The sequence below is a fragment of the Amblyraja radiata genome, chromosome 1 (assembly GCF_010909765.2).
Source record: "Amblyraja radiata isolate CabotCenter1 chromosome 1, sAmbRad1.1.pri, whole genome shotgun sequence".
Classification (NCBI taxonomy): Eukaryota; Metazoa; Chordata; class Chondrichthyes; order Rajiformes; family Rajidae; genus Amblyraja; species Amblyraja radiata.
In genome coordinates, this window is record NC_045956.1 from 34,296,094 (window position 1) to 34,322,676 (window position 26,583).

Below are 26,583 nucleotides of genomic sequence, written 5' to 3' on the forward strand. Positions count from 1 at the left end.
CCATCGAGGCTACTCCCCATAACCCTGACGTCCGCACTAATCAGGAATCTGTCAATCTCTGCCTTAAAAATATCCATTAACTTGGCCTCCACAGCCGTCTGTGGCAATGAGTTCCACAGATTCTCCACCCTCTGACTAAAGAAACACCTCCTCATCTCCTTTCTAAACACACGCCCTTTTATTCTGAGGCTGCGACCTCTAGTCCTAGACTCTCCCACTAGTGGAACCATCCTCATGAATCCCGTACATCGTAATTTTCTGGATCAGCCGACCATGAGGGACTTTATCAGAATCCAGGGCCACATCATCCACCGCCCCACCCTCATCAATCTCCTTGGTCACCTTTCCTAAACGATTCTCTTGTTTCCGTTTTAGGGTCCAATTACTTTGCGGGATTCCAAGGATATGCCAACTTTGGAAACTATGCCTATCCTCCCGGAACCACCAACACTAGTGCAGGCATGAAACATGGTAATGTTACCTGCTCAAACTCACTCACCCTCACGGGGAGAGTGGGTCAGGCACAGGTCAGACACGGGAAGAGAGGGTTGAAGAGAAGAGTGTGTGGGGGGGGGGGGGGGGAAATAGATGGGGAGGTAAATGGGGGAGGTGGTCCTATTGTCGGGGGCATGGATGTGGGAGAGGGAGGTGAATGGTGATGGGGAAGGGCTGGTGTGGGGGAGGGGGAGGGGACGGGGAGGGAGCGGCCAGGCTGTGGTGGGAGGGGGGGACGGGGGGATGGGTAGTGAGCAAGGACAGGGTGTGATGGGGGGTGCACAGGCTCTATGCCTGGAGCGTGGGGAGGGGTATGTGTGAGGGGAGAGGGTGCAGGTTTGGGGTGGGGGATCAGTGTGGGAGGGGGTTAGGTTGGGGGGAGGGGTGAGGGTGTGGGCCGGGGGGGCGAGTGAGGAAGAGGGCCAATCCGAGAGGTGGTGAGGGTCGGGTCCCAGGGGAGAGGTGTGGGGGGGAGGTGTGTCTGGGGTGGTGTGCCATACGTTAGAGGCCCGACTCCTGGCTGGGGCCCTGACCCCGCTGTGACCGGGTTGAGGGGGTGCAGTCACGGGACTCAGGCTTCATCCTGTGATGTGACAGGGGGTGGGGTGGGGTGGGAGCTATTATTGGGATTACTAGGCCTCTGGCTGTCCTATAATGGGGGAGGGGGTGGGGTGGTCACTGGGATCAGTAGGCCTCAGGCTGTCCCTTAATAGGGGAGGGGGGTGGGGTGGCCTCTGGGATCACTAGGCCACAGGCTGTCCTATAATGGGGGAGGGGGTGTGGTGGTCACTGGGATCACTAGGCCTCGGGCTTCATCCTGTGATGGGGGGTGGGGTGGTCGCTGGGATCGCTAGGCCCCAGGCTCCGTCCTGTGATGGGGCGGGGAGGGGGGTGGGGTGGTCGCAGGGATAACTTGGCCTCAGGCCAGGGCCTGTGGCGGGCGGTGACAACCCGCTGGTCACCAGAAACCACTGACCCGGTGTTGTTGTGTTGCAGCCACCATGGACCATGGCCAAGCGCCTGCAGAGACCGTCGGCTCCCCCATCCAGCCTGGAGACCTGTCCCCATCACCTGCCCTAGGGTCACACCACCCAAGTAAGTGCCTGACTTCATGTCGTTCTGTGCTTTGCCTCGGAATGGTTAATTCACTGAAGGAGAGAGACTCGAATTGGGCATAGAGTCATACAGTGTGGAAACACGCCCTTCGGCCCAACCTTCCCACACCGGCCAACATGTCCCATCTACACTAGTCCCACCTGGCCTAAATCCCTCGAAACATTTCCTATCCATTACCTGTCCAAATATCTTTTAAATATTGTTATAGTTTCTGCCTCAACTACTCGCTCTGGCAGCTTGTTCCATGCATCCGCCATCCTCTGTGTGAAAAACATGCCCCTTAGGTTTCTATTAAATCTTTTCCCCTCTCACCTTGGACCGATGTCTTCTGGTTCTTGATTCCTCTACTCTGGATAAAAGAGTCCATGCACTCACCTTCACTATTCCCCCATGATATTATATGCCTCTAAAAGATCTCTATCTCTATGGGATTGATTTATTATTGTCACTGGTACTGAGATAAGTGAGAAGCTTTGTTTGTGTGCTATCCAGTCAAATCATTCCATACCTCCGTATACTCAAGCCAAACACAACAGGCACGGTGGCAAAGCGATAGAGTTGCTGCTTTACAGCGAATGCAGCGCCGGAGACCCGTGTTCCATCCCGACTATGGGTGCTGTCTGTACAGAGTTTGTACGTTCTCCCTGTGACCTGCATGGGTTTTCTCCGAAATCTTCGGTTTCCTCCCACACTCCAATGGCATACAGGTTTGTAGGTTAATTGGCTTGGTAAATGTAAAAATTGTCTCTAGTGGATGTAGGATAGTGTTAGTGTGTGGGGATCGCTGGGCGGCATGGACCACGTGGGCTGAAAGGGCTTGTTTCCGCGCTGTGTCTCTAAAACTAAAAAACAAAGTGAAAATATAAAACTACCAGAGTGCAGCAGCGTGATAATGTTACAGTTCCAGAGACAAAGTCCAATGTCCACAATGGGGTAGAGGTGAATCGGACAATACCCTAGCTTATGGAAGGACCGTTCAGAAGCCTGATAACATAGAAACGTTGAAAATAGGTGCAGGAGTAGGCCATTCGGCTCTTCGAGCCTGCACCGCCATTCAATATGATCATGGCTGATCATCCAACTCAGTATCCTGTACCTGCCTTCTCTCCATACCCGTTGATCCCCTTAGCCACAAGGGCCACATCTAACTCCCTCGTAAATATAGCCAATGAACTGGCCTCAACTACCTTCTGTGGCAGAGAATTCCAGAGATTTACCACTCTCTGTGTGAAAAATGTTTTTCTCATCTCGGTCCTAAAAGACTTCCACCTTATCCTTAAACTGTGACCCCTTGTTCTGGACTTCCCCAACATCGGGAACAATCTTCCTGCACCTAGCCTGTCCAACCCCTTAAGAATATTGTAAGTTTCTATAAGATCCCCCCTCAATCTTCTAAATTCTAGCGAGTACAAGCCAAGTCTATCCAGCCTTTCTGCATATGACAGTCCTGCCATCCCAGGAATACTCCAGGTGTGGTCTCACCAAGACCCTGTACAACTGCAGTAGAACCTCCCTGCTCCTATACTCAAATCTTTTTGCTATGAATGCTAACATACCATTCGCTTTCTTCACTGCCTGCTGCACCTGCATGCCTACTTTCAATGACTGGTGTACCATGACACCCAGGTCTCGTTGCATCTCCCCTTTTCCTAATCGGCCACCATTCAGATTATAAGTCTACTTTCCTGTTTTTGCCACCAAAGTGGATAACCTCACATTTATCCACATTATACTGCATCTGCCGATCCAGGTCACCTTGCAGCCTCCTAGCATCCTCCTCACAGCTAACACTGCCCCCCCCCAGCTTTGTGTCATCCGCAAACTTGGTGATGTTGCATTCAATTCCCTCGTCCAAATCATTAATATATATTGTAAATAGCTGGGGTCCCAGCACCAAGCCTTGAGGTACCCCACTAGTCACTGCCTGCCATTCTGAAAAGGACCCGTTTACTCCTACTCTTTGCTTCCTGTCTGCCAGCCAGTTTTCTATCCACATCAATACTGAACCCCCCATACCGTGTGCTTTAATTTTGCATACTAATCTCTTACTAATCATAATAATAACAGAGGGGAAGAAGCTGTTCCTGAGTCTGGTGGTGCACGCTTTCAAGCTTCTGTACCTTCTGCCGGATGGGAGTGGGGAGAAGAAGGAATGACCGGGGTGGGACAGGGACAAGTCTTTGATTATGTCGGCTGCTTTCCCGAGGCAGCGTGAAGTGTAGATGGATCCAGTGGTGGGGAGACTGGTCTGTGTGATGGACTGGGCTACGTCCACAACTCTCTGTAATTTCTAACGGTTTTGGGCAGAGCTGTTCCCAAACCAGGCTGTGATGCACCCCGACAGTATGCTTTCTATGGTGCATCGTAGATGTTCGTAAGAGTCATTGGATTTGTTGAAATTCCTGTCACAGTAGAGGTGTTGGCAGGCTTTCTTGGCCATAGCTTCGTGTTGGTGATCTTTACTCCTGGGAACCTGGTCATCTTGAGTCTAATCACCTCCTGTCTGAAGAACGGTCTCGACCTGAAACGTCACCCATTCCTTCTCTCCAGAGACGCTGCCTGTCCCGCTGAGTTATTCCAGCATTTTGTGTCTATCTTCATCTTCAACCAGCATTTGCAGTTCCTTCTGACCCACCCCCTGTTAATGCTCAATGTCACCCAGTCTCCCAACATGAATCTTGTGGAGTCACCACCAATCAGAGCCTCTCCCGGACCAGCCACATAACAGTTTGGCCACGCGGCAGGTCACAGACGGGCGGGGAGTGACTCACCTCCTGACCCCCCCACGGCCTTTCCACCGCCTACACAGCACCGCTCAGGAGTGTGATGGATCGCTCTCCGCTTGCCTGGGTGAGTGCGGCTCCAACAACTCCCAAGAAGCTCGACACCGTCCAAGACAAAGCAGCCGCTTGATCGCCACCTTCCCCCTCCCCATCCACCCCCTAAACACCCCCGCCCTCCCTCTTTCCCTCCCTCCCTCTTTCCCTCCCTCCCTCCCTCCCTCCCGCTTTCCCTCCCTCCCTCACTCCCTCTCTCCCCCCCCCCTCCCCCCTCCCTCCCTCCTCTCCCCCCCTCCCCCCTCCCTCCATCTCTCCCCCCCTCCCCCTTCCCTCTCTCCCACCTCCTCTCCCTTACTGCACAGATGAACGATCCCCGCACATTAACACTATCCTACAAACACGATGGACAATTTCCCATACCCAACCAATTAACCTCCAAACCTGTACGTCTTTGGAGCGTTGGAGGAAACCAAAGCACCAGAGAAAACACACGCGGTCACAGGGAGAACGTACAAACTCCGTACAGACCAGTGGCTTGGGGCACTTTCTGCCGCCCACGGCCTTTGCCAGTTTGTTTCAATGATTCAATAATACTTTATTGTCACATGTACCTGGGTACAGTGAAATACTTTGCTTTGCATACAACCCAGTTAAAATCATACAGCACACCTCACCTAGACAGTACACAAGTCTCGACGTTTTGGCGCTAACCAAGTTACAAAAGTTTCCAATGTAAATGTGGGCGATGGTACAGTGTGGTGGAAATTACAGACTGTCAGAATTATTAATGAACGTTATTCCCGTTATCCTGTATCTGTACACTGTGGACAGCTTGACTGTAATGTGCAGGAAAGAACTGCAGATGCTGGTTTAAATCGACGGTAGACACAAGGTGGAATAATTAGATAGACACAAAAAGCTGGAGTAATTCAGCAGGACAGGCAGCATCTCTGGAGAGAAGGAATGGGTGACGTTTCGGGTCGAGACCCTTCGTTTGGCTTGATTGTAATCATGTATTGTCTTTCCGCTGAGTGGTTAACATGCAACAAAAAAGCTTTTCACTGTACCTCGGTACACGTGACAATAAACGAAACATAACTATTTACGTACGTTAGTCAAGGGGGGGTATGCATTGGTGCACACACTGGCCCGTCTATGTGTGCGTGTGTGTGTGAGGGTGTGCTGGTGTGTGCCAGTGTGTGTGTGCTGGTGTGTGTGTGAGTGTGTGCGTGCCGGTGTGTGAATGTGCCAGTGTGTGTGTGTGTGAGTGTGTGCCGGTGTGCAGGGCTGCCAACTCTTACGCATTGAGTGTGAAACTCACGCATTTCATGAAATTCTCACGCTTTCACGCTGATCACAAATTTCCTGCGCTCAATTTTTTTTAAATAAATAAAGTCACGGACAATTCAATTCGTGCAAGGTTTCCAGCTCTCCTCCACATTCACCAATGAGAATAGTTTTCTGTTGGCGTGTTTCCCGTAAAGAATGAGCAATTTAATTGTCTTAGACTCTTAAGCACACTATTTAAAATGGCAAACTGCCGTACATTTGACATTCATGGAACCAAAATCTGCAGGTGCTGGAAATTCAAAATAAAGCAAAAATTGTTTTAGAGGTGAGTAAAAACCATGAGGGGAATATATAAGGTGAATGCATGGTCCTTTTCCCAGGATATGTGATTCAAGAACTAGAGGGCATTGGTTTAAGGTAGGGGTGTCAAACTACTGGCCCACGGGATGATTTGGGGGGGAAAAAGTAGTTTAGTTTATCCCGTACAGATGGTGTGATAAGGTGAGACACGGTGGGCCTCGGGGATGAATCTCGGGCTAAGGCTCCGTTCCAAGGCATGACCCCCGGGTCACTGATCCTCACCTCCTCGGACCACCGGGTCTGACTCTCACCTCCCCCGGACCCCCGGGTCACTCACCCTCACCTCCCCCTGACCCCAGCTGGACACAGAGCACCTGGGCCGGCCCGCATTCCCGGGGGGGCGGGGGGGGAAGGGAAATGCTCCCCGGGCATCGCCAAGTCTCCGCTCACTCCGGATGTTGTCGCCGCTTCACTGTCACACATTCTCACACACAACCTAACACAGACACACTGGCACACACGAGGTTTAAAGGGATATGGGCCAAATGCGGATAAATGGGACTAGTTTAGATGGCGCATCTTGATCTGCATGAACAAGTTGGGATGAAGGGCCTGTTTCCATGCTGTAAGACTATGACACACTGTAGAAAGGGTGCAATTGCTCTGGAGAGGATCCAGGGGCAATTTATGAACATATTGGCAGGGATGGAATTTTTTTTTCACTTTGAAGAAAGATTTGATAACTGGGATTGTATTCTCTGCAGCAAAGACAGTTGAGGTGAATAATATTATGAGAATAGGACCTGTTTTGCTTAACAAAGAGTGTAGGAAGGAACTGCTGATGCTGGTTTAAACTGAAGATAGACACAAAAAGCTGGAATAACTGAGCGGGACAGGCAGCATCTCTGGAGAGAAAGAATAGGTGATGTTTCAGGTCGAGACCTTCAGACTTAAGAGGTTGAAAACCAGCCATAAAACACAATGACTGGAGATGTGTGTTATCCAACTAAGGGCAGAAATCAGAATCTTGTGTTCATCTTTATTGACGTGACACCATAATAAATATATTACAGAAAAAATAATTTACATGTTGGCACAGCGGTAGAGTTGCTGCCTTACAGCACCACAGACCCAGATTTAATCCTGACTACGGGTGCTGTCTGTACAGTATTTGTACATTCTCCTTATGACCACATGGTTTTCTCTGGATATTCCGGTTTCTCCCACATCCAAAAGAAGTGCAGGTTTACAGGTTAATTGGCTTCTGTAAATTGTCCCTGGCATGTAGAATACAACTGGTGTATGGTAGATTGCTGGTCGGTGTGGACTTGGTGAACCGAAGGGCCTGTTTCCATATATATGTTTTACATATATATCTTAATATCATTGAACCATATACGGTTGAATACGTGGAATTATTTTCATCTTGTTTCTATAGGGTAAGGTTGATTGATTTATTTGTGCAGAACAGTGAAGGAAGTCCGACTCTTGCCTTGTTTCTCTGTTTTTTCTCTCTATATATATGCATAACAGCATGAATTATAATCTAATTTCCATACATGAATACGTTAAGATCATTCATGTGCTGCCCTGTTGATCAGAGCCTGGCTCTACTGTGGAATGTAATTAGGAATATAATTTAGCCTAACCTTATTCATACCTAATCTAATTAAAGGAAAAAAAAATTGCAATCAAGTGTAAGTTAAAAGACTCGCTACAGTATGCACCAGATTGCACAATTTCAAGCTGAAAAATGCCGGTGTGTGGTTGTGACTGTGTGCCATGTGTGTGTGTGCCAGTGTGTGAATGTGTGTGTGTGTGCCAGTGTGTGAATGTTAGTATGTGCTGGTGTGTGAGTGTGTGCCGGAGTGTGAGTGTGCGTCTGTGAGTGTGTGTCTGTGAGTGTGTGTGAATGTGTGTGTGTGTGTGCCGGTGTGTGTGTGTCTGTGAGTATGTGCCAGTGTGTGTCTGGGCCGGTGTACATGTGTGTGACTCTGCCTGTGTCCAGGTGCAGATGTGTTGGCGGTGGGCCAGGCTCTGGCCCTGGCAGAGCGACACGCACGGGCCCTGCTGGACTACGCAGCCGCCGGAGACCCCCGCATCCTGCTGGCCGTGCAGCGCCACCTCACCGCAGCACAGGACCACAACGGAGATGGGTGAGTAGCTGCACCCCTCCCCCTCCCCCTCCCCATAGATAGACATTTTGACAGGTACAGGCAGGTGGGGATAATTAAATTGCCGTCATGTTCTGCATGGACATTGTGGACTGAAGGGCCTGTGTGTGTTCTTTTTTATGTTGTCTGGCCTTGAAGTACTTTGTGTTATAAAGGACGTTCCTTTATGAAGGAGATGAGTAGGAATGTCTTTAATCTGTGGAATTCTTTGCCACAGACGGCTATGGAGGCCAAGTCAGTGGATATTTTTAAGGGAGGTTTGACAGATTCTTGATTAGTATAGGTGTCAGAGGTTACGAGGAGAAGGCAGGAGAATGGGGTTAGGAGGGAGAGATAGATCAGCCATGATTGAATGGTGGAGTAGACTTGATGGGCCGAATGGCCTAATTCTGCTCCTAGAACATATGAACACGAGTGCAGCAACAGATTCAAACTACAATAATTAAAGTTTAAAAGTGAAGGATTGGATAGTGAATGAAAGGCACGGATGCGAAAAGCCATGTTGCCCGGTGTATTAAAACCCCAGCCATTCATCCTCACGGTTTCATTTGTAGAAACATAGAAAATAGGTGAACATCGGGAACATTTCCTGCATCAACGATTCGGAAAAGATTGTTGCTTTGTGGCTTAGTAGCAACCTGCAAACTATGATCGAGTTACAAACAAATTGATGACTGGAGATTATTCATGTATTGTGTTATTAATTATTATATCAATAACACCAGACATTGATTTTCTTTTACCCAGTGCAGGGGAATCAAGAACCAGAGGGCATAAGTTTAAGGTGAAGGGGGAACTCTTTTACACAGAGGGTGGTGGATGTATGGAACGAGCTGCCAGAGGAGGTTATGGTGGCGCAGCGGTAGAGTTGCTGCCTTACAGCGAATGCAGCGCCGGAGACCCGAGTTCAATTCCGACTACGGGTGCTGTCTGTATGGAGTTTGTATATTCTCCCCGTGACCACGTGGGTTTTCACCGAGATCTTTGGTTTCCACACTCCAAAGACGTACAGGTTTGTAGGTTTATTGGCTTGGTAAATGTAAAGAATGTCCCTAGTGGATGTAGGACGGTGTTAATGTGCAGGGATCGCTGGTGGGCCGAAAGGCCTGTTTCCACGCTGTATCTCTAAACTAAACTAAACTGAAGGAGGTAGTTGAGGCAGGGACTATTGAAATGTTTAAGACATTTGGACAGGCAGGTACATGGATAGGACAGATTTGGAGGGATATGGGCCAAACGCAGGCAGTCGGACTAGTGCAGAGATGGGACATGATGGTTAGCATGGAGGAGTTGGGCTGAAGGGCTATGAAATGAAAGGCAAAGAGAGGGAGCCAGGGCAGAGGGGCCAGAAACCTCCCGCAGCCGGTTGAGGCAGTGGTTGAGCTGGCAGAGAGCAGAGCCGCAGCAGCAGTCATGCTGGAGTAATGAATAGATTCTCCACCATGCTCTGTGTGGAACAAGTATCTCCATTAAACCATCCCCCTCTCATCTTTGAGCTATGCCCTCTAGTTTTTACGTTTTTAGTTTTAGAATACAGCGCGGGAACAGGCCCCTTGGGGACGCGAGCACTTTCCCACACATACTAAGGACAATTTACAATATTACCGAAGCCAATGCACCTACAAACCTGCACGTCTTTGGAGTGTGGGAGGAAACCGGAGCACTCGGAGAAAACCCACGTGGTCACGGGGAGAACGTGCAAACTCGGTACAGACAGCACCCGTAGTCAGGATCGGACCCGGGTCTCTGGCGCTGTGAGGCAGCAACTCCACTGCTGCGCCACCGTGCCGCCCCATTGGAAATTTCCAACCTGGGAAAAAGGTTCTGACTGTCTACCCTATCTATACCTCAAGTCTCCCCTCAACCTCTGACTTTGCAGAGAAGACGATGCCAGATTGTCCACCCTGCCACTGTAGCCACTGGCCTCCAGTGCGGGCGGTTGTTGCAGGCGGCCACTGCACATGTTTTCTCTTTGACCGCAGGGCGTTACACTTGGCCATCATCCACCTGCGGCCCCTGGTCGTCCAGCACCTGCTGGCGGTCATCGTCAGTCTGCCCGGCCACGACATCATCAACATGAGGAACGACCTCTACCAGGTACTTCAGAGAACATGAGACAGCACCACAACAGGCCCTTCAGCCCACATTGTCCATACCCAACAACAGGCCATTCAGCCCACCGTTTCCCAGCACAACAACAGGCCCATCGGCCTATCCTGTATAACCATATAACAATTACAGCACAGAAACAGGCCATCTCGGCCCTTCTAGTCCGTGCCGAACACTTACTCTCACCTAGTCCCATCTACCTGCACTCAGACCATAACCCTCCATTCCTTTCCCGTCCATATACCTATCCAATTTATTTTTAAATGATAAAATCGAACCTGCCTCCACCACTTCCACTGGAAGCTCATTCCACACAGCTACCACTCTCTGAGTAAAGAAGTTCCCCCTCATGTTACCCCTAAACTTCTGTCCCTTAATTCTCAAATCATGTCCTCTTGTTTGAATCTTCCCTACTCTCAATGGAAAAAGCTTATCCACGTCAACTCTGTCTATCCCTCTCATAATTTTAAAGACCTCTATCAAGTCCCCCCTTAACCTTCTGCGCTCCAAAGAATAAAGACCTAACTTGTTCAACCTTTCTCTGTAACTTAGGTGCTGAAACCCAGGCAACATTCTAGTAAATCTCCTCTGTACTCTCTCTATTTTGTTGACATCTTTCCTATAATTTGGCGACCAAAATTGTACACCATACTCCAGAATTGGCCTCACCCATGCCTTGTACAATTTTAACATTATCCTTGACATAGCCCTTGACATTTCCACCTTGGGGGAAAAGGTTCTGACTGTCTACCCTATCTATGCCCAAGACACTTCATGCAATGGGGCGACCAGAACTGCACACAATTTACCAAATGTGGTCTAACCAAAGTCTTATAAAGCTCCATCGTGACTTCCTGACTCTTCCTGATACAATGCCCTAACCAATGAAAGCCAGCCTGTAATATGCCTTCTTTCCCACTCTATCCACTTGTGTTGTGGGCTTGGACCCCAACATCCAACATCAATGATGTTAAACGTCATGCCATTAATTATAAATTTATCCCATACATTCAATCTCCCAGAGGGCAACACCTCACACTTGTTCCGATTCAACTCTTTATATTCCTCAAGGTTCATATTACATCCTCTTACACCATGCACACACTTCTTCTTTATAACCAAATGTGCATGCTCCTTGCTCCAAGAATCCCTTCCATTGCCAACCTCTCCCTCCCTCTCACTGGAGCATGCGTACTCAACTTCAATCAACTGGCCTCTAAACAACTCACACACAACAGATTTACCTTGCTGCCCAGTGTCTCCCCTTCACTGCCTCCCTCCCTCTCCCATGCACATTCTCCCCTGCCCTCCCTCCCTCTCCACTTGCCCGCCCTATGTCCCCTCCTGCCCTCTCTCCCCCGCCCTCCCTCCCCGCCCTCTCTCCCCCTACCCCTTCTCCCCCTGCCCCTTCTCCCCGCCCCTTCTCCCCCCGCCCCTTCTCCCCCCCCCCGTCCCCCCCGCCCCACTCCCCCGCCCCCCCCTCTCCCCCTCTCCCCCCGCCCCCCCCTCTCCCCCTGCCCCCCCTCTCCCCCTGCCCCCCCTCTCCCCCTGCCTCCCCTCTCCCCCTGCCCCCCCTCTCCCCCTGCCCCCCCTCTCCCCCTGCCCCCCCTCTCCCCCTGCCCCCTCCCTACCCTGCCCCCGTCCCTCCCCCTGCCCCCTCTCTCCCCCTCCCCCCCTCTCTCCCGCCCCCTCTCATCTCCCCCCGCCCCCTCTCCCCTTCCGTCTCTCCCCCCCCCCTCTCTCCCCCCGCCCTCTCTCCCCGCCCCCTCTCTCCTCCCGCCCTCTCTCCCCCCGCACCCTCTCCCCCCGCCCCCTCTCTCCCTGCCCTTTGTCTCCGTGCCCACTGTGTGAGTGCCGTGTGTTGCAGACGCCGCTACATTTGGGGGTGATCACGGGTCAGTGTGAGGTGGTGGAGCAGCTGCTGGGGGCCGGTGCCGACCCTGCTCTCCTCGACTCCCAGGGTAACACGGTGCTGCACCTGGCCGCGGAGCGGGGTGACGTACGGATGCTGCAGGTGCTACTGGAAGGCAGCAACCCAGCCGCCATGGACCTGCTGCCCCTCCACAACAATGCAGGTGGGTACCCAATCGCGGCTGGGGACAGCTGAGACCTAGGGGTCTGGGACTTCAGCCTTCTGTACCTCTTGCCCGACGGTAGCAGTGGGAAGAGGGCACGGCCCAGATGGTGCGGATCCTTCATGATAGATGTCGGCGCCTTGGGCCAACAGCGGGTGTAGATGCTTTCGATGGTGGGGAGGGCTGTGCTCGTGATGGACCGGGCTGAGTCCACTACTCTCTGCAGCCTCTTGTGTTCCTGTGTGTTGGAATTGCTGTTTCAGGCCGTGATGCAACCAGTCAGGGTACAGGGTACAGCCTACAGTGCATCTGTGGAAGTTTGTGAGAGTACTCAGTGACATGACCAATCTGTTTCAATGTCTATCAGAGCAGAGTCATGGCTGGTCTTGGTGACTTTCCACGACAGGTCATCCCAAAAGGTTAATGCCCAGGAATCACAAGCAGCCAACTCTCTGGCACTGACTCGCCAATGACAATGGCGGAAGCAACAAACTGCAGATGCTGGTTTACACCAGAGATAGACACACAGAGTGCTGGAGTAACTCAGCGGGTCAGGCAGCATCTCTGTGCAACATGGACACAGAGTGCTGGAGTACTCAGCGGGTCAGGCAGCATCTCTGGAGAACATCTTCTGCCAGCTCTCCATGTCAAAGCTCCCTGGAGTCTCACCTCTGAGCCCCGCGTCCCAGACATGGCCTTGTCTCCTTCAGCAGCACCTCGGTCTCCCTTCCTGAGCTCAGACACCCACTTCTCCTCACCTCACCTCACCTCAGCTCACTTCACCTCACTTACACACCAACTAAACCCATCGATCACTAAACCCCTCGCCTCGACGATACCTCACTACCAAACTGCTCTTCACACCCAAACCTCGCCTCGACTAAACCCCTCGATTCGACCAAACTCCTCGCCTCAACCAAACCTCACAACGAAACCTCGCCTCGACTAAACTTCACCTCACACTAAAGGGGCTGTCCCACTTGGGCGACCTAATCCGCTAGTCCAGATGAGTGTCTTCGACCTTCAAGCTCGAGGGCACGCGCCTGGAAAGCCTCGAGCTGGATCGACCGTCCGCATTGAAACCGCGATTTGGATCGATAGACCGCGCACACACACACACACACACACACACACAAACACATCGCTAAGGCTGGGGCCAGGTAAAGCGGGGGAGCGCAGTCTGAAATTCACACCCGCGATGAAGAAGAAGGTAAAATGGCTGCACAGTAATGGTAAGTCCTTTAGAGAGCGCGGAGAGGGTGGGGGGTGGGGGGGAGGGGGAGAGAAGGAGAGAGAAGGCGAGGAGAAGTGGGGGAGACACTTTTAAGAAGTACTAGACTAACTGGGACTCGGTGGGTCCCATGTTCACACGGGAAGGCTGGTCCCCCAACGCAATATTCCACCTCTCCACCAATATTGGTGGCCAGTGGGGGGGGGGGTGGCTTTCTGGAGCGCTACTATGGGTGTTGTGGGCTGAAGGGACTGGTTTTCAGAGGGCTAGTAAGGACATTGTGGGCAGAATGGATTCTTGGGCTGACAGCTCAGTCACTCAAGCCTGGTGTGCTGGCAGCTCACTCACTCACTCACTCACTCACTCACGGCTGGTGGGCTGGCAGTTAACTCACGGCTATTCCTTGAAATTCCATTTCAAGCAAGGCCACCAAATTCAAGTGCAGTTTCCAACCATTTCAAGCAGGGTGCAAGGCCACCAAATTCAAGTGCAGTTTCATACCACTTCAGGCAGGGTGCAAGGCCACCAAATTCAAGTGCAGTTTCAAACCACTTCAAGCAGGATTCAAGGCCACCAAATTCAAGTACCGTTTCATACCACTTCAAGCAGGGTGCAAGGCCACCAAATTCAAGTGCAGTTTCATACCACTTCAAGCAGGGTGCAAGGCCACCAAATTCAAGTGCAGTTTCACACCATTTCAAGCGGGGTGCTAGGCCACATTTTCATTTTCAAACTTCATTTTCAAACCACATTTTCATTTTCAAACCACATTTTCAAACCAACCACGTTTTCCTTTTCAAACCACATTTTCAGACCAACCACATTTTCATTTTCAAACCACGTTTTCATTTTCAAACTTCATTTTGAAACCACATTAAGGGCACTCACAGGTCAGTAAAACCACACTCACGGTTTAGTAGACATGTCTTCAGTGTTCAGTGTTATTCAAAGCTCAGACTGAGAGTCGTGACCTCTCCCTCCCCCATTTTGCAGACTGAGGCACGTCCACACTTCCGGGTTTTATAGTCCCACCCCCTTCCCACCAGAAGGGGCGTGGCCTTCATGGCGTGATTGACAGGAGAGAATCTCAACATTTTTTAAACATTAATAAGTCTTATATTTCATTGATGGGGTCCTGTGGCCCTGACAGCTGAAGGGCGACTCTGAGTAAGATGGCCAAAAATCACAGCCGTAAGTGGCAGCGTCTTTTCTAAAATCAATATACAGTGCAAACAGGAAGTGGTCATGTTTAGACTTTTAATAATATAGATAATAAAGTTTAGCGGGCATCCTTGATCCTGAAAACTCCAATGAGCCAATTAAAATGCCCGGTCAGCGAATGAGATTGCCTACGGCTGCCCTTAACTGCCCTTGAGGGCAGTCGAGGGCATTTTATTCGCGAGTATTCAGGAACTTCCCTCGAACATGAAGGAGTTCCAGCGACCTCATAGTAGCAATGTTATAACATTTTGAGATTTTTAAAAATCAAGTCTGCAATTTATCCCATCAGATAAAGCATAAAAAGAAGTTTAATTTGACACCTAATTCACTTTCATAACCAGTATTAAAAAAGTTATGGCCATTTTCATATTCTGAAATTAGCATCTTGTTCCCTATTGCTTTTCCATTGACTTCTCAAAAGCTGTGATCGAGGACAGTCAAAAGCCCATAACTTTCTTAAAAATTAAGAGAACTAAATGAAATCTTCAGTTCTTGGTTTCTTGGTCCTCCAAAATATTCCAAATGGAATTTAAACTGGAGGTGGTGAAGGGAGGGCTTAAGCCAGAAAGGGTTATTGGGAAGAAAGAGCTACTTAAAATTTAGTTGCATCTGGTTGGGTAACTATAGTTGGGTGGAGATTATTCCATGCTTTAATTGTGCGGGGGAAGAACGAATTGCTGTATACATCTGTCTTTGTAGCTGGGATCACAAATTGGATCGAATGCCCTCGTCTGCTCCTAATTGCTGATATGTGAAGAGAAAAAGATTAGTTAAAACAAATGTAGGTCCCTTGTAGTCAGAAACAGGTGAATTGATCATGGGGAACAAGGACATGGCAGACCAATTGAATAACTACTTTGGTTCTGTCTTCACTAAGGAAGACATAAATAATCTGCCGGAAATAGCAGGGGACCGGGGTCAAATGAGATGGATGACTGAGTGAAATCCAGGTTAGCCGGGAAGTGGTGTTAGGTAAATTGAATGGATTAAAGGCCGATAAATCCCCAGGGCCAGATAGGCTGCTTCCCAGAGTACTTAAGGAAGTAGCCCCAGAAATAGTGGATGCATTAGTGATAATTTTTCAAATCTCTTTAGATTCTGGGGTAGTTCCTGAGGATTGGAGGGTAGCTAATGTAATCCCACTTTTTAAAAAGGGAGGGAGAGAGAAAACAGGGAATTACAGACCAGTTAGTCTAATGTCGGTAGTGGGGAAACTGCTAGAATCAGTTATTAAAGATGGGATAGCAGCACATTTGGAAAGTGGTGAAATCATTGGACAAAGTCAGCATGGATTTACGAAAGGTAAATCATGTCTGACGAATCTTATAGAATTTTTCGAGGATGTAACTAGTAGAGTGGATAAGGGAGAACCAGTTATATCTGGACTTTCAGAAGGCTTTCGACAAGGTCCCACATAAGAGATTAGTTTACAAACTTAAAGCACACGGTATTGGGGGTTCAGTATTGATGTGGATAGAGAACTGGCTGGCAGACAGGAAGCAAAGAGTAGGAGTAAACGGGTCCTTTTCACAATGGCAGGCAGTGACTAGTGCTGGGACCCCAGTGCTGGGACCCCAGCTATTTACAATATATATTAATGATTTGGACGAGGGAATTGAATGCAACATCTCCAAGTTTGCGGATGACACGAAGCTGGGGGGCAGTGTTAGCTGTGAGGAGGATGCTAGGAGCCTGCAAGGTGACTTGGATAGGCTGGGTGAGTGGGCAAATGCATGGCAGATGCAGTATAATGTGGATAAATGTGAGGTTATCCACTTTGGTGGCAAAAACAGGAAAGCTGACTATTATCTAAATGGTGGCCGATTAGGAAAAGGGGAGATGCAACGAGACCTGGGTGTCATGGTACACCAGTCATTGAAGGTAGGCATGCAGGTGCAGCAGGCAGTAAAGAAAGCGAATGGTATGTTAGCATTCATAGCAAAAGGATTTGAGTATAGGAGCAGGGAGGTTCTACTGCAGTTGTACAGGGTCTTGGTGAGACCACACCTGGAGTATTGCGTACAGTTTTGGTCTCCTAATCTGAGGAAAAACATTCTTGCCATAGAGGGAGTACAGAGAAGGTTCACCAGACTGATTCCTGGGATGTCAGGACTTTCATATGAAGAAAGACTGGATTTACTCGGATTGTACTCGCCAGAATTTAGAAGATTGAGGGGGGATATTATAGAAACGTACAAAATTCTTAAGGGATTGGACAGGCTAGATGCAAGAAGATTGTTCCCGATGTTGGGGAAGTCCAGGACAAGGGGTCACAGTTTAAGGATAAGGGGGAAATCTTTTAGGACCGAGATGAGAAAAACCTTTTTCACACAGAGAGTGGTGAATCTCTGGAACTCTCTGCCACAGAGGGTAGTTGAGGCCAGTTCATTGGCTATATTTAAGAGGGAGTTAGATGTGGCCCTTGTGCCTAAGGGGATCAAGGGGTATGGAGAGAAGGCAGGTACGTGATACTGAGTTGGATGATCAGCCATGATCATATTGAATGGCGGTGCAGGCTCGAAGGGCCGAATGGCCTACTCCTGCACCTATTTTCTATGTTTCTAATTATGCAGTTATTATAGATTGAAGCATTCTGAAACAAATATGAAACAATCTTTCTTGGATGACCTGAAATTAAAGCATATAATTAGTTACCTAATTGTAGCTAATTACAAAATTCAATTACTAGATCTAAACATCTATCCATTTCTTAAGAAAAGGTTAACATTTTTAAATAGCCTAAGTGTCCAAATAACATTCACACAAAAATTCACAGTATAACATGATTTTAAAATCTCATTGTCATGAATTTATAGGCTAAATAGAAGGGAATGTTTACTTCCCGTAAATTAATGGGCATTTTAATCATCTTGCGAGTGGGTTTTTGTGGAACAGCGATCAATTGGAACGTTGTGGTTGCAGTGAATTTGAACCCCATATCGGCAGGAAAAACACTGCCGGTTCGTATGGGGCCAAAATCACATTTTCGCCAATGAAATTTGGATTAAAGTCATCCTAAGAAGCAAGTTTATATGTAAAATAAACGACTTACCTTATGTTTTGTCCCCTACGTGAGATCCATCCCGTTGTCGTTAGAAGTAGCTTTTTATTTTACTCCAGGGATTAAATTGGCGAGTTTAGGAGAGTTTGAAAAAGTGTCATGTTGAAGACCTCCTTCGACTATATTGAAGACTCGCTTCGACTAGCTTCGGGAAAATTGGACACCGAATAGTGGAGAGTGAAGACGACCTCTTTCGATCTCCTTCAACCTCCCTTCGACTATGTTGAAGACTATCTACAACTACCTTCGACTACCCTCGATTACCTACGTATAACATGCCGATCTACTATGACCTACTTTGACTAAACCCAGGAGTAAAAAAAATATAATTTTTTTCCATGGCGACCTTTTTTACACGCGGGCATTTTTCAGCATGTTGAAAAATACGCCGCGACCTAGCTGAGGAGACTACTCTCGAGCATGAAGGAGAGTTACAAAGACCTCCTAGGACCTCGTGTCGATTATGCTGCGGGTATGAGTCTAGGGCAAACTCTTCTAAACTCGCCAATCAGGTCGCAGTGGGACAGCCCCTTTAGGGAGGAGGATGGCTCGGTAACACCCTTGCAGACGGACATGTTGAGGATCTGCAAATCCTTTTATACGGATTTGTATGACAGAAAGGCCACAGACAGCACCGTCTCCCAGAACTTCCCATCCTCTATCACGGAGGTCTTGGAGGACAGCAAGCGGGAGTCTGGACAAACCACTGACCCTAGAGGAGCTGACTGGCTCCATCCGTTCCTTTGACTCGAGTAAAACTCCCGGAAGCGATGGCTTACCGGCCGAGTTGTATTTGGCTCTGTGGGACTGGGTGGGCCCGGACGTGCTGGAAGTGTACAATGACATATTTCTAGCCGGCAGCATGACAGACTACGAGAAAGGGCAGCATCACCCTAATCTACAAGCAGAAGGGGGAGATGAATGATGTAAGGAATTGGAGACCCATCACATTGTTCTTCTTGTGAATTAAACATAAATAAACCAAAGGAATAGTTAGATCTCAAGCAAGGTGTTGAGCAGCTAGGCTGTTATCTCTGTTGGCGTCAATGTCTGCCAGGCCCTGAGCTCCATTTGGTGGGTGGTAGAGCGGGCACCCAGATTTGACATGGTTGGCTGTATGTTGTTCTGCTCCGTATTCATAGGCTAGGTTCTGACGGAGCCCCCATCTCCACATGCTGGCATTGAAACGCCCAACTCCAGTACCAAGTCTGTTGAGCTTCACCCATGCTCCTCTGGGGAGGTCAGACCGTGGACAGCTTTTATCTGGTTTAATGTCAGCAACCTTCTCGTGGTCTCTCCTGTTAATCCATTTAGTCTTCCCTTGTGGAATACTTTGTGGAGACAGATGCCGAGAACACAAAACCAAAGCAAGGAGAGGACAAAGACTGAGTGTCGCAGCCCTGAGACAAGCTTCGCGCTCTTTTCAGGACGTGCGGCAGCTGCCGTCAAAGGCAAGGATGCTGGGATACTACAGTTGAAAGGTCTCACCAGTGTTAAGATATCCATCATTGAGCAGCTAGCATACGCCAACAAAGCGACCGTCATACTCCTGCAGGAGACACACTGCGAAACAGTGGAGAAACTCGCAATTCCTGAATTCACACGAGCTACTTTCACACCAAGTAGTAAATATAGTCTGGCCACTTTCATCAGATATGGCACGGACTGGTCTGCAGAAGGGCAGTCTGCAGAACACTCAGATCTGGAATGGCTTACAATGAAGGTCTAGGACGTCACCATCATCAATGTGTACAAGCCTCCCCCAGTGCGCCTGGCTACAACATGCATACCAGTGTTCACCCCTCCCTGTGTAGACTCAGGTGATTTCAACTGCACCACACCGAATGGGGCTACTCACGATGTAATAGTGATGGAAACTATGCCTCATAGATTGGGCATTTGCCAATGACTTCACGTTTCTGCATGATCACATTGTTCAATGTTGATTACAAGATCTTGTCTAAGGCCATCGCCAAGCCTGTGATCCATCTGGCAGGAAAATCTCAGACAGCCTGGCGCTACTCAGAGATACCATTGCATACGTGCAGGACAGACGGGTGGATGCCTGCCCAGTCAGCTTGGACCAGGAGAAGGCCTTCGACAGGATATCGCACACGTACATGAGGGACGTGCTCTCCAAAATGGGCTTTGGGGAGGGGGGTCAGGAATTGGATCCAACTGCTCTACACCGATATCTGTAGTGCAGTCCAAATCAATGGGTGGGAATCAGACAGCTTCCCCGTCAGGTCTGGAGTCAGGCAGGGTTGCCCAATCTCCCCTGTCTTGTTCGTCTGTTGAACCTTTTGCCGTGTCCATCAGGAAAGATGCGAGGAGTGACATTGCCAGGCAGTGGGGGCACTCAGGTCAAAACCTCCTTGTACATGGATGATGTCGCCATCTTCTGCTCGGATCCAGGGTCGGTCCGCAGATTGATCAGCGTCTGCGACCAGTTTGAGTCAGCCACGGGAGCCAGGGTGAACCACAGGAAGAGCGAGACCATGCTCTTTGGCAACTGGCCCGACCGATCTTCCGTCCCCATTGCCATCAAGCCTGACTTCTTGAGGGTGCTGAGGATCTGGTTCGGGGAGGGGGGTGTGACAAGAATTGGCTGGAGCGGATAGCCAAGGTGGGGAAGAAGCTGGAGCTGTGGAGGCAACGCTCCCTCTCTATAACGGGAAATAATTTGGTCATCAGGTGTGAGGTGCTCTTGGGGCTGTTGTGCTTGGCACAAGTGTGGCCTGTCCCTCCTACGCCACAGGGATCACCCGGGCCATCTTCCGGTTCATCTGGGGGTCGAGCATGGACAGGGTGTGACGGGCCACAATCCACAAGTCGACAGACAACGGGGGTAAAAGCGTGCCCAACGTCGCCCTCACCCTGATGGCCACCTTTGTGTGTGGCTGCATCAGGCGGAGCGTAGAGCATACCTAACCCCATTGAGATAATAATCTGCCCCCTTGTTTTTGCCGCCAAAGTGGATAACCTCACATTTATCTATATTATACTGCATCTGCCCACTCACTCAACCTGTCCAGGTCACCCTGCAACCTCCTAATATCCTCTTCACAGTTCACACTGCCACCCAGCTTTGTGTCATCCGCAAACTTGCTAGTGTTGCTCCTAATTCCCTCTTCCAAATCGTTAATATATATGGTAAACAGTTGCGGCCTCAACACCGAGCCTTGCGGCACTCCACTCACCACTGCCTGCCATTCTGAAAAGGACCCGTTCACTCCTACTCTTTGTATGCCAACCAATTTTCTATCCATGTCAACACCCTACCACGTGCTCTAATTTTAGTCACCAGTCTCCCGTGCGGGACCTTATCAAAGGCTTTCTGAAAGTCTAGATACACTACATCCACTGGCACCCCTTCATCCATTTTACTTGTCACATCCTCAAAAAATTCCAGAAGATTAGTCAAGCATGATTTCCCTTGCATAAATCCATGTTGACTTGAACTAATCCTTTTACTGCTATCCAAATGCCCCATTATTACCTCTTTAATAATTGACTCCAGCATCTTTCCCACCACCGAAGTCAGGCTAACTGGTCTGTAATTCCCCGTTTTCTCTCTCTCGCTCCTTTCTTGAAAAGTGGGATAACATTAGCTATCCTCCAATCCGCAGGAACTGATCCAGAATCTATTGAACATTGGAAAATGATCACCAATGCGTCCGCTATTTCTAGAGCCACCTCCCTGAGGACCCTGGGATGCAGACCATCAGGTCCAGGGGATTTATCATCCTTCAGTCCCATTAGCCTACCCAATACTATTTCTCGCCTAATGAAAATTTCTTTCAGTTCCTCTACTCCCTTAGATCCTCTGTTCTCCAGTACATCTGGGAGATTGTTTGTGTCTTCCTTAGTGAAGACAGATCCGAAGTACCTATTCAAATCTTCTGCCATTTCCTTGTTGCCCATAATAATTTCACCCGTGTCTGCCTTCAAGGGACCCACATTTGACTTTGCTACTGTTTTTCCTTTAACATATCTAAAGAAGCTTTCACTGTCCTTCTTTATATTCCTGCCCAGCTTCCCTTCGTACTTCATCTTTTCAGCCCGTATTGCCCGTTTTGTTTCCTTCTGTTGCCCTATGAAAGTTTCCCAATCCTCTGGCTTCCGGCTACTCTTTGCTGTGTTATCTTTTCTTTTAGTTTTATTCTATCCCTAACTTCTCTTGTCAGCCACGGTTGCCTCCTACTCCCCTTAGAATTTTTCTTCCTTTTTGGAATGAAATGATCCTGCGTCTTCCGGATTATGCCCAGAAATTCCTGCCATTACTGTTCTACCGTCATTCCTGCTAGGATCCCTTTCCCGTCTACCTTGGCCAGCTTCCCTCTCATGCCTTCATAGTCCCCTTTGTTCAACTGCATCACTGACACTTCCGATTTAACGTTCTCCTTCTCAAATTACAGATTAAAACAAATCTAATCAAACTAAAACTAATCATATTATGATCATTACCCCCATCTGTTGTTCGTGGAAAGGTTCTTCCGGACCAACACCTTTAACCACAAGTCCATCGGACAGTGGTCAGCACGGAACGTCCTGCAGGCACTGTAGGGAAACGACTCTATGGATCCTGTGATGTAGTTTCCATGCAGACTGAAGCCCGAATCACTCCAGCATTTTGTGTTTCATTTGTAAGCCAGCATTTACTGTCCATTGTATCTACAATGAAACGCCTGCAGCATTCTGTGATTCTTATTCATTAGGGTTAATGGTTCAACACTGGTTACCTTTGGTATCCTTTGCTCTTACTTTCCAGCCAATATGTTCTTCTGTTCAACATGTAAACCCAAAACCACAAAGCAGCTGTACGAGTTCAGGCTGCATTTTAGACTCTAGAGGGAGCATCAACCTCCGAAACCTCAAATCAGGGCAATGAGACTGAGATGCTGGCCCGTAGTTTAGTTTAGTTTAGAGATACAGCGAGGAAACGGGCCTTTCGGCCCACTGGGTCCGCTCTAACCAGCAATCCCCGCACACAAGAGGAGCTGTACCTAGTTTAGGGCTGTGGTCATACAAACATAACTGTGAACACAGGACAAGATGAACAATAATTACAACCATATTTACAACAGGGAAGGCAGTTTCTGGCATTGCTTTTCGAAGAGGGGGATGCAGTGGTCCCCGTTTTGATGACTGTACATCACTACAGCCCTGACTTGATGGTTTAATAGTGCTTTATTTGTCACCTATGCAACCACACAGTGAGATTATTTGTGCACATATAACACATACAAGCGCGCCATTTTTGGCGCCGACATTATTCAATGTCCAGAGCCCGGTCGGCCCGCAAGCTCGATGTACTGGAACAGTTCCCACGAACCGACGTTCCTCTCCTCTCCTCTCCTCGCCCGGTCACCTTTGTGTCCCGGGGGCAGCTCCTGCAGCTGATCTTGAAGGCGCTGGAGGCATTACCATCCCCTTGTGTCCACTGTGTACTCTGAGAGCTTCATGCATGAAGCATATTGAGACCGCGGGGCACCACAACCTCTCACCAGCCGTGAGCGCACACACGCGTTGGCTTTTCTATCTCAGTACATCAATATAGTGCCCGATCTGAGCGGGTCACCAGCGAGCCACGAGTTCAGTGTCCGCCCTCACTCATGTAACTGGTTCCTGCCTAGTCTCTCGGCACTTCCCCTTTGCCGTGACTCTATAAACCCGTACTTTCATACACCGTGGTGGTTCTTGCTCCGCGCATACGTAACAATGCCCACCAGCGGTTTCACCGCACCCGGTCTACCTGACGGTGAACTCCCTGAACCGGGGTTGTGGGTTTGGCAGTGCCCAGGGCTGCGATGTGCCTGCCAGTGTCTGCAGGGCTCCCGGTAGATGGTTCAACAACCAATGGGGGTGTCACCGCTCGGCTGGGGCCGGGCGTGGTGGTAGCCGTGGTAATTGCCTCGTTGGGTGGGGTAGCGGTGGTGAGGGTCACTGTGGTCACCGTGGCAAGGGTAAACATAATAACTGCTGGCTGGTATTCCACAGGTCTGGCTCCCATCCACTTGGCAGTGATGGCCAACAGCCTGGCCTCCCTCCGGCAGCTGCTGACCACTGGAGCTGATGTGAACGGGCCGGACCAGTGCTCTGGACGCACCGCATTACACCTAGCCACAGAGATGGACAACGTCTCATTGGCCGGCAGCCTCCTCCTCCAGGTCAGTCAATCCCTGGCACACTGCCACTGTGTAGCACCACACTCACACACACACGGGCTCACACACACACACCAAGCACACACACACAGGGGCTCACACACACACACCCCATACACACACACACGGGCTTACACACACACACACACAGGCGCACACGGGCTCACCCCACACACACACACACGCTCCACACACACACACACGGGCTCACCACACACACACACACACACACTGGCGCACACACACACACACACGGGCTCACCACACACACACACACACACGGGCTCACCACACACTTACACACCCCACAGACAAACACACCACACACACACAAAGACACACAAACACACGCACACACACACACACACACACACACACACACACACACACACCCCACACACCACACACACACACACACACACACCCCAGACAAACACACCCCACACACACACACACGGGCTCACCACACACACACACACACACACAGGCGCACACACACACACACACACACACACACACACACACACACACCCCAGACAAACACACCCCACACACACACACCCCACACACACACAGGCGCACACACACACACAGGGGCTCACCACACACACACACACACATATACCCCACAAACACACACGGGCTCACCACACACACACAGGCGCACACACGGGCACACACACACACACGCACACACATGGACTCACACGCAGGGCCAGATTTACATATAAGCTTGACAAGTTTAAGCTTAGGGCCTCGAGATCTAGGGGGGCCTCGCTGAAGCCTAGGACCTCAAAATCTAGGCGGCCTCCGGCTAAGGCAGGACACCTGCCATTCAACTCTGGGCGGGGCCCCCTCTCTATCTCTCTCTGTCTGTCAATCTCCGTCTCCGCCCGCCATCCATGTCCGGGCCACCGGGTCTCCGCTCTCCGCCTGCTCAGCAGGCCGCCTTGCACATGCGCACTGCTAGGCCAGCACATCCTCCCCCCTGCTCATGCGCACAACCATGATCACAATGAATGGCGGTGCTGGCTCGAAGGGCCGAATGGTCTCCTCCAGCACCTATTTTCTATGTATCTATGTAACCACGGCCAGCACTTCATCGACCGCCCTGCGCATGCGCACTGCCACGGCAACTGGTCGGCGCTGGGCACTTTCTCCCTCGCTTTGAATTGTGGGAGATCTGGCCACCATTGGTGTCCGGTCGCCGCGCAGAATCACTCCCTGACCCTGGATCTGGAGTAACTCCCTGGAGTAACTCTTGCTTCTGGTTTCCTAGTCCATAAATATTCTAAATGGAATTTAAACTGGAGGTGGTGGAGGGCTGAACAATAACAGCCTATTGCATTTTATCTGTTTATTTATTGTGTATATATATGGTCTATGAACACACTGAACCTTTATCTCCTGTTCTGTATTATGTTTACATGTTCTGTTGTGCTGCAGCAAGCAAGAATTCCATTGTCCTATCTGGGACACGACAATAAAACTCTCTTGACTCTTTACTTGGACTTAAGCAAAAAAGGGTTCTTGGGGAAAAAAGAGGTATCTTAAATTTAGTTGCATCAGGTTGGGTAACTATGGTAGGATGAGGACTATTCCATGCTTTAATTGTGCGGGGGAACTCCATGGAGCAGCCAGCGACTCTGGATAGAAGAAATTGGGTGACGTGAATTTAGAGACCCTTCTTTAGACTCCCTCTGGTTTTAGTGTTTTTAGTTTAATTTAAAGATACAGCGTGGAAACAGGCCCTTCGGCCCACTGAGTCCACACCGAACACCGATCTCCCGTACACTAGTTCTATCCCACACATTAGCGGAGTAAGTCAAGAGTCAAGAGTGTTTTATTCTCTCACGTCCCAGTTAGAACAATGAAATCCTTACTTGCAGCAGCACAACAGAATATGTAAACATAGTACTCTGTAAACAATGTTATAAACGAGAAAACAAAACGGTGTATATTTATATATGAATATATAACTATATAAATATATATATGTGTGTGTGTGTGTATATAATAAATATACCCACACACGCGCACACACACAATTTCCCTCCTGGGATTAATAAAGTTCTATCGTATAGTATCGTGTTTGTAGGAAGGAACTGCAGATGGTGGTTTAAATTGAAGATAGACACATAAAGCTGGAGTAACTCAACAGGTCAGACAGAATCACTGGACAAAAAGAAAATATTATGTCTGAAATAGGTTCCTGCACACCTTTGGAATGTGGAAGGAAACAAGAGCACCCGGAAAAAACCCATGCGATCAAAGGGAAAAGGAGCAAACTCTTATATAGACAGCACCCATATTCAGGATCAATTCCGGGTCTCTGGCACATTTAGGCAGCAACTTTATGGCCAATGTACTGCCCCATAGTCTTGAACTTAATTAAAACATACAGTAGTTGTAAAGGGGGACATAGCGTCACTTGGAGATTTAAAACTGAAAATGGATATTTTCATTTTTTTAGTAACCAAAGTTATCAATGTATAATTGTTTGTGATTTGGAAAACAAAAGATAGTGGCACAGCTGGTAGACTTGCTGCCTCACACACCAGAGA

At 49.3% G+C, this 26,583-nt stretch overlaps 1 protein-coding gene across 4 annotated transcripts in view; it reads left to right on the top strand.

Moving 5' to 3' along the window:
- Positions 1-26,583, top strand: part of nfkb1 (nuclear factor kappa B subunit 1) — a 116,311-nt gene that overhangs the window by 54,878 nt on the left and 34,850 nt on the right. For all 4 annotated transcript variants that reach the window (XM_033020362.1, XM_033020369.1, XM_033020353.1 and 1 more), the window contains exons 13-18: positions 376-471; positions 1,492-1,590; positions 7,990-8,137; positions 10,138-10,252; positions 12,132-12,339; positions 23,853-24,022. In XM_033020362.1, coding sequence (XP_032876253.1) covers positions 376-471; positions 1,492-1,590; positions 7,990-8,137; positions 10,138-10,252; positions 12,132-12,339; positions 23,853-24,022 — 836 coding nt within the window. The remainder of the gene's footprint in view (positions 1-375; positions 472-1,491; positions 1,591-7,989; positions 8,138-10,137; positions 10,253-12,131; positions 12,340-23,852; positions 24,023-26,583) is intronic.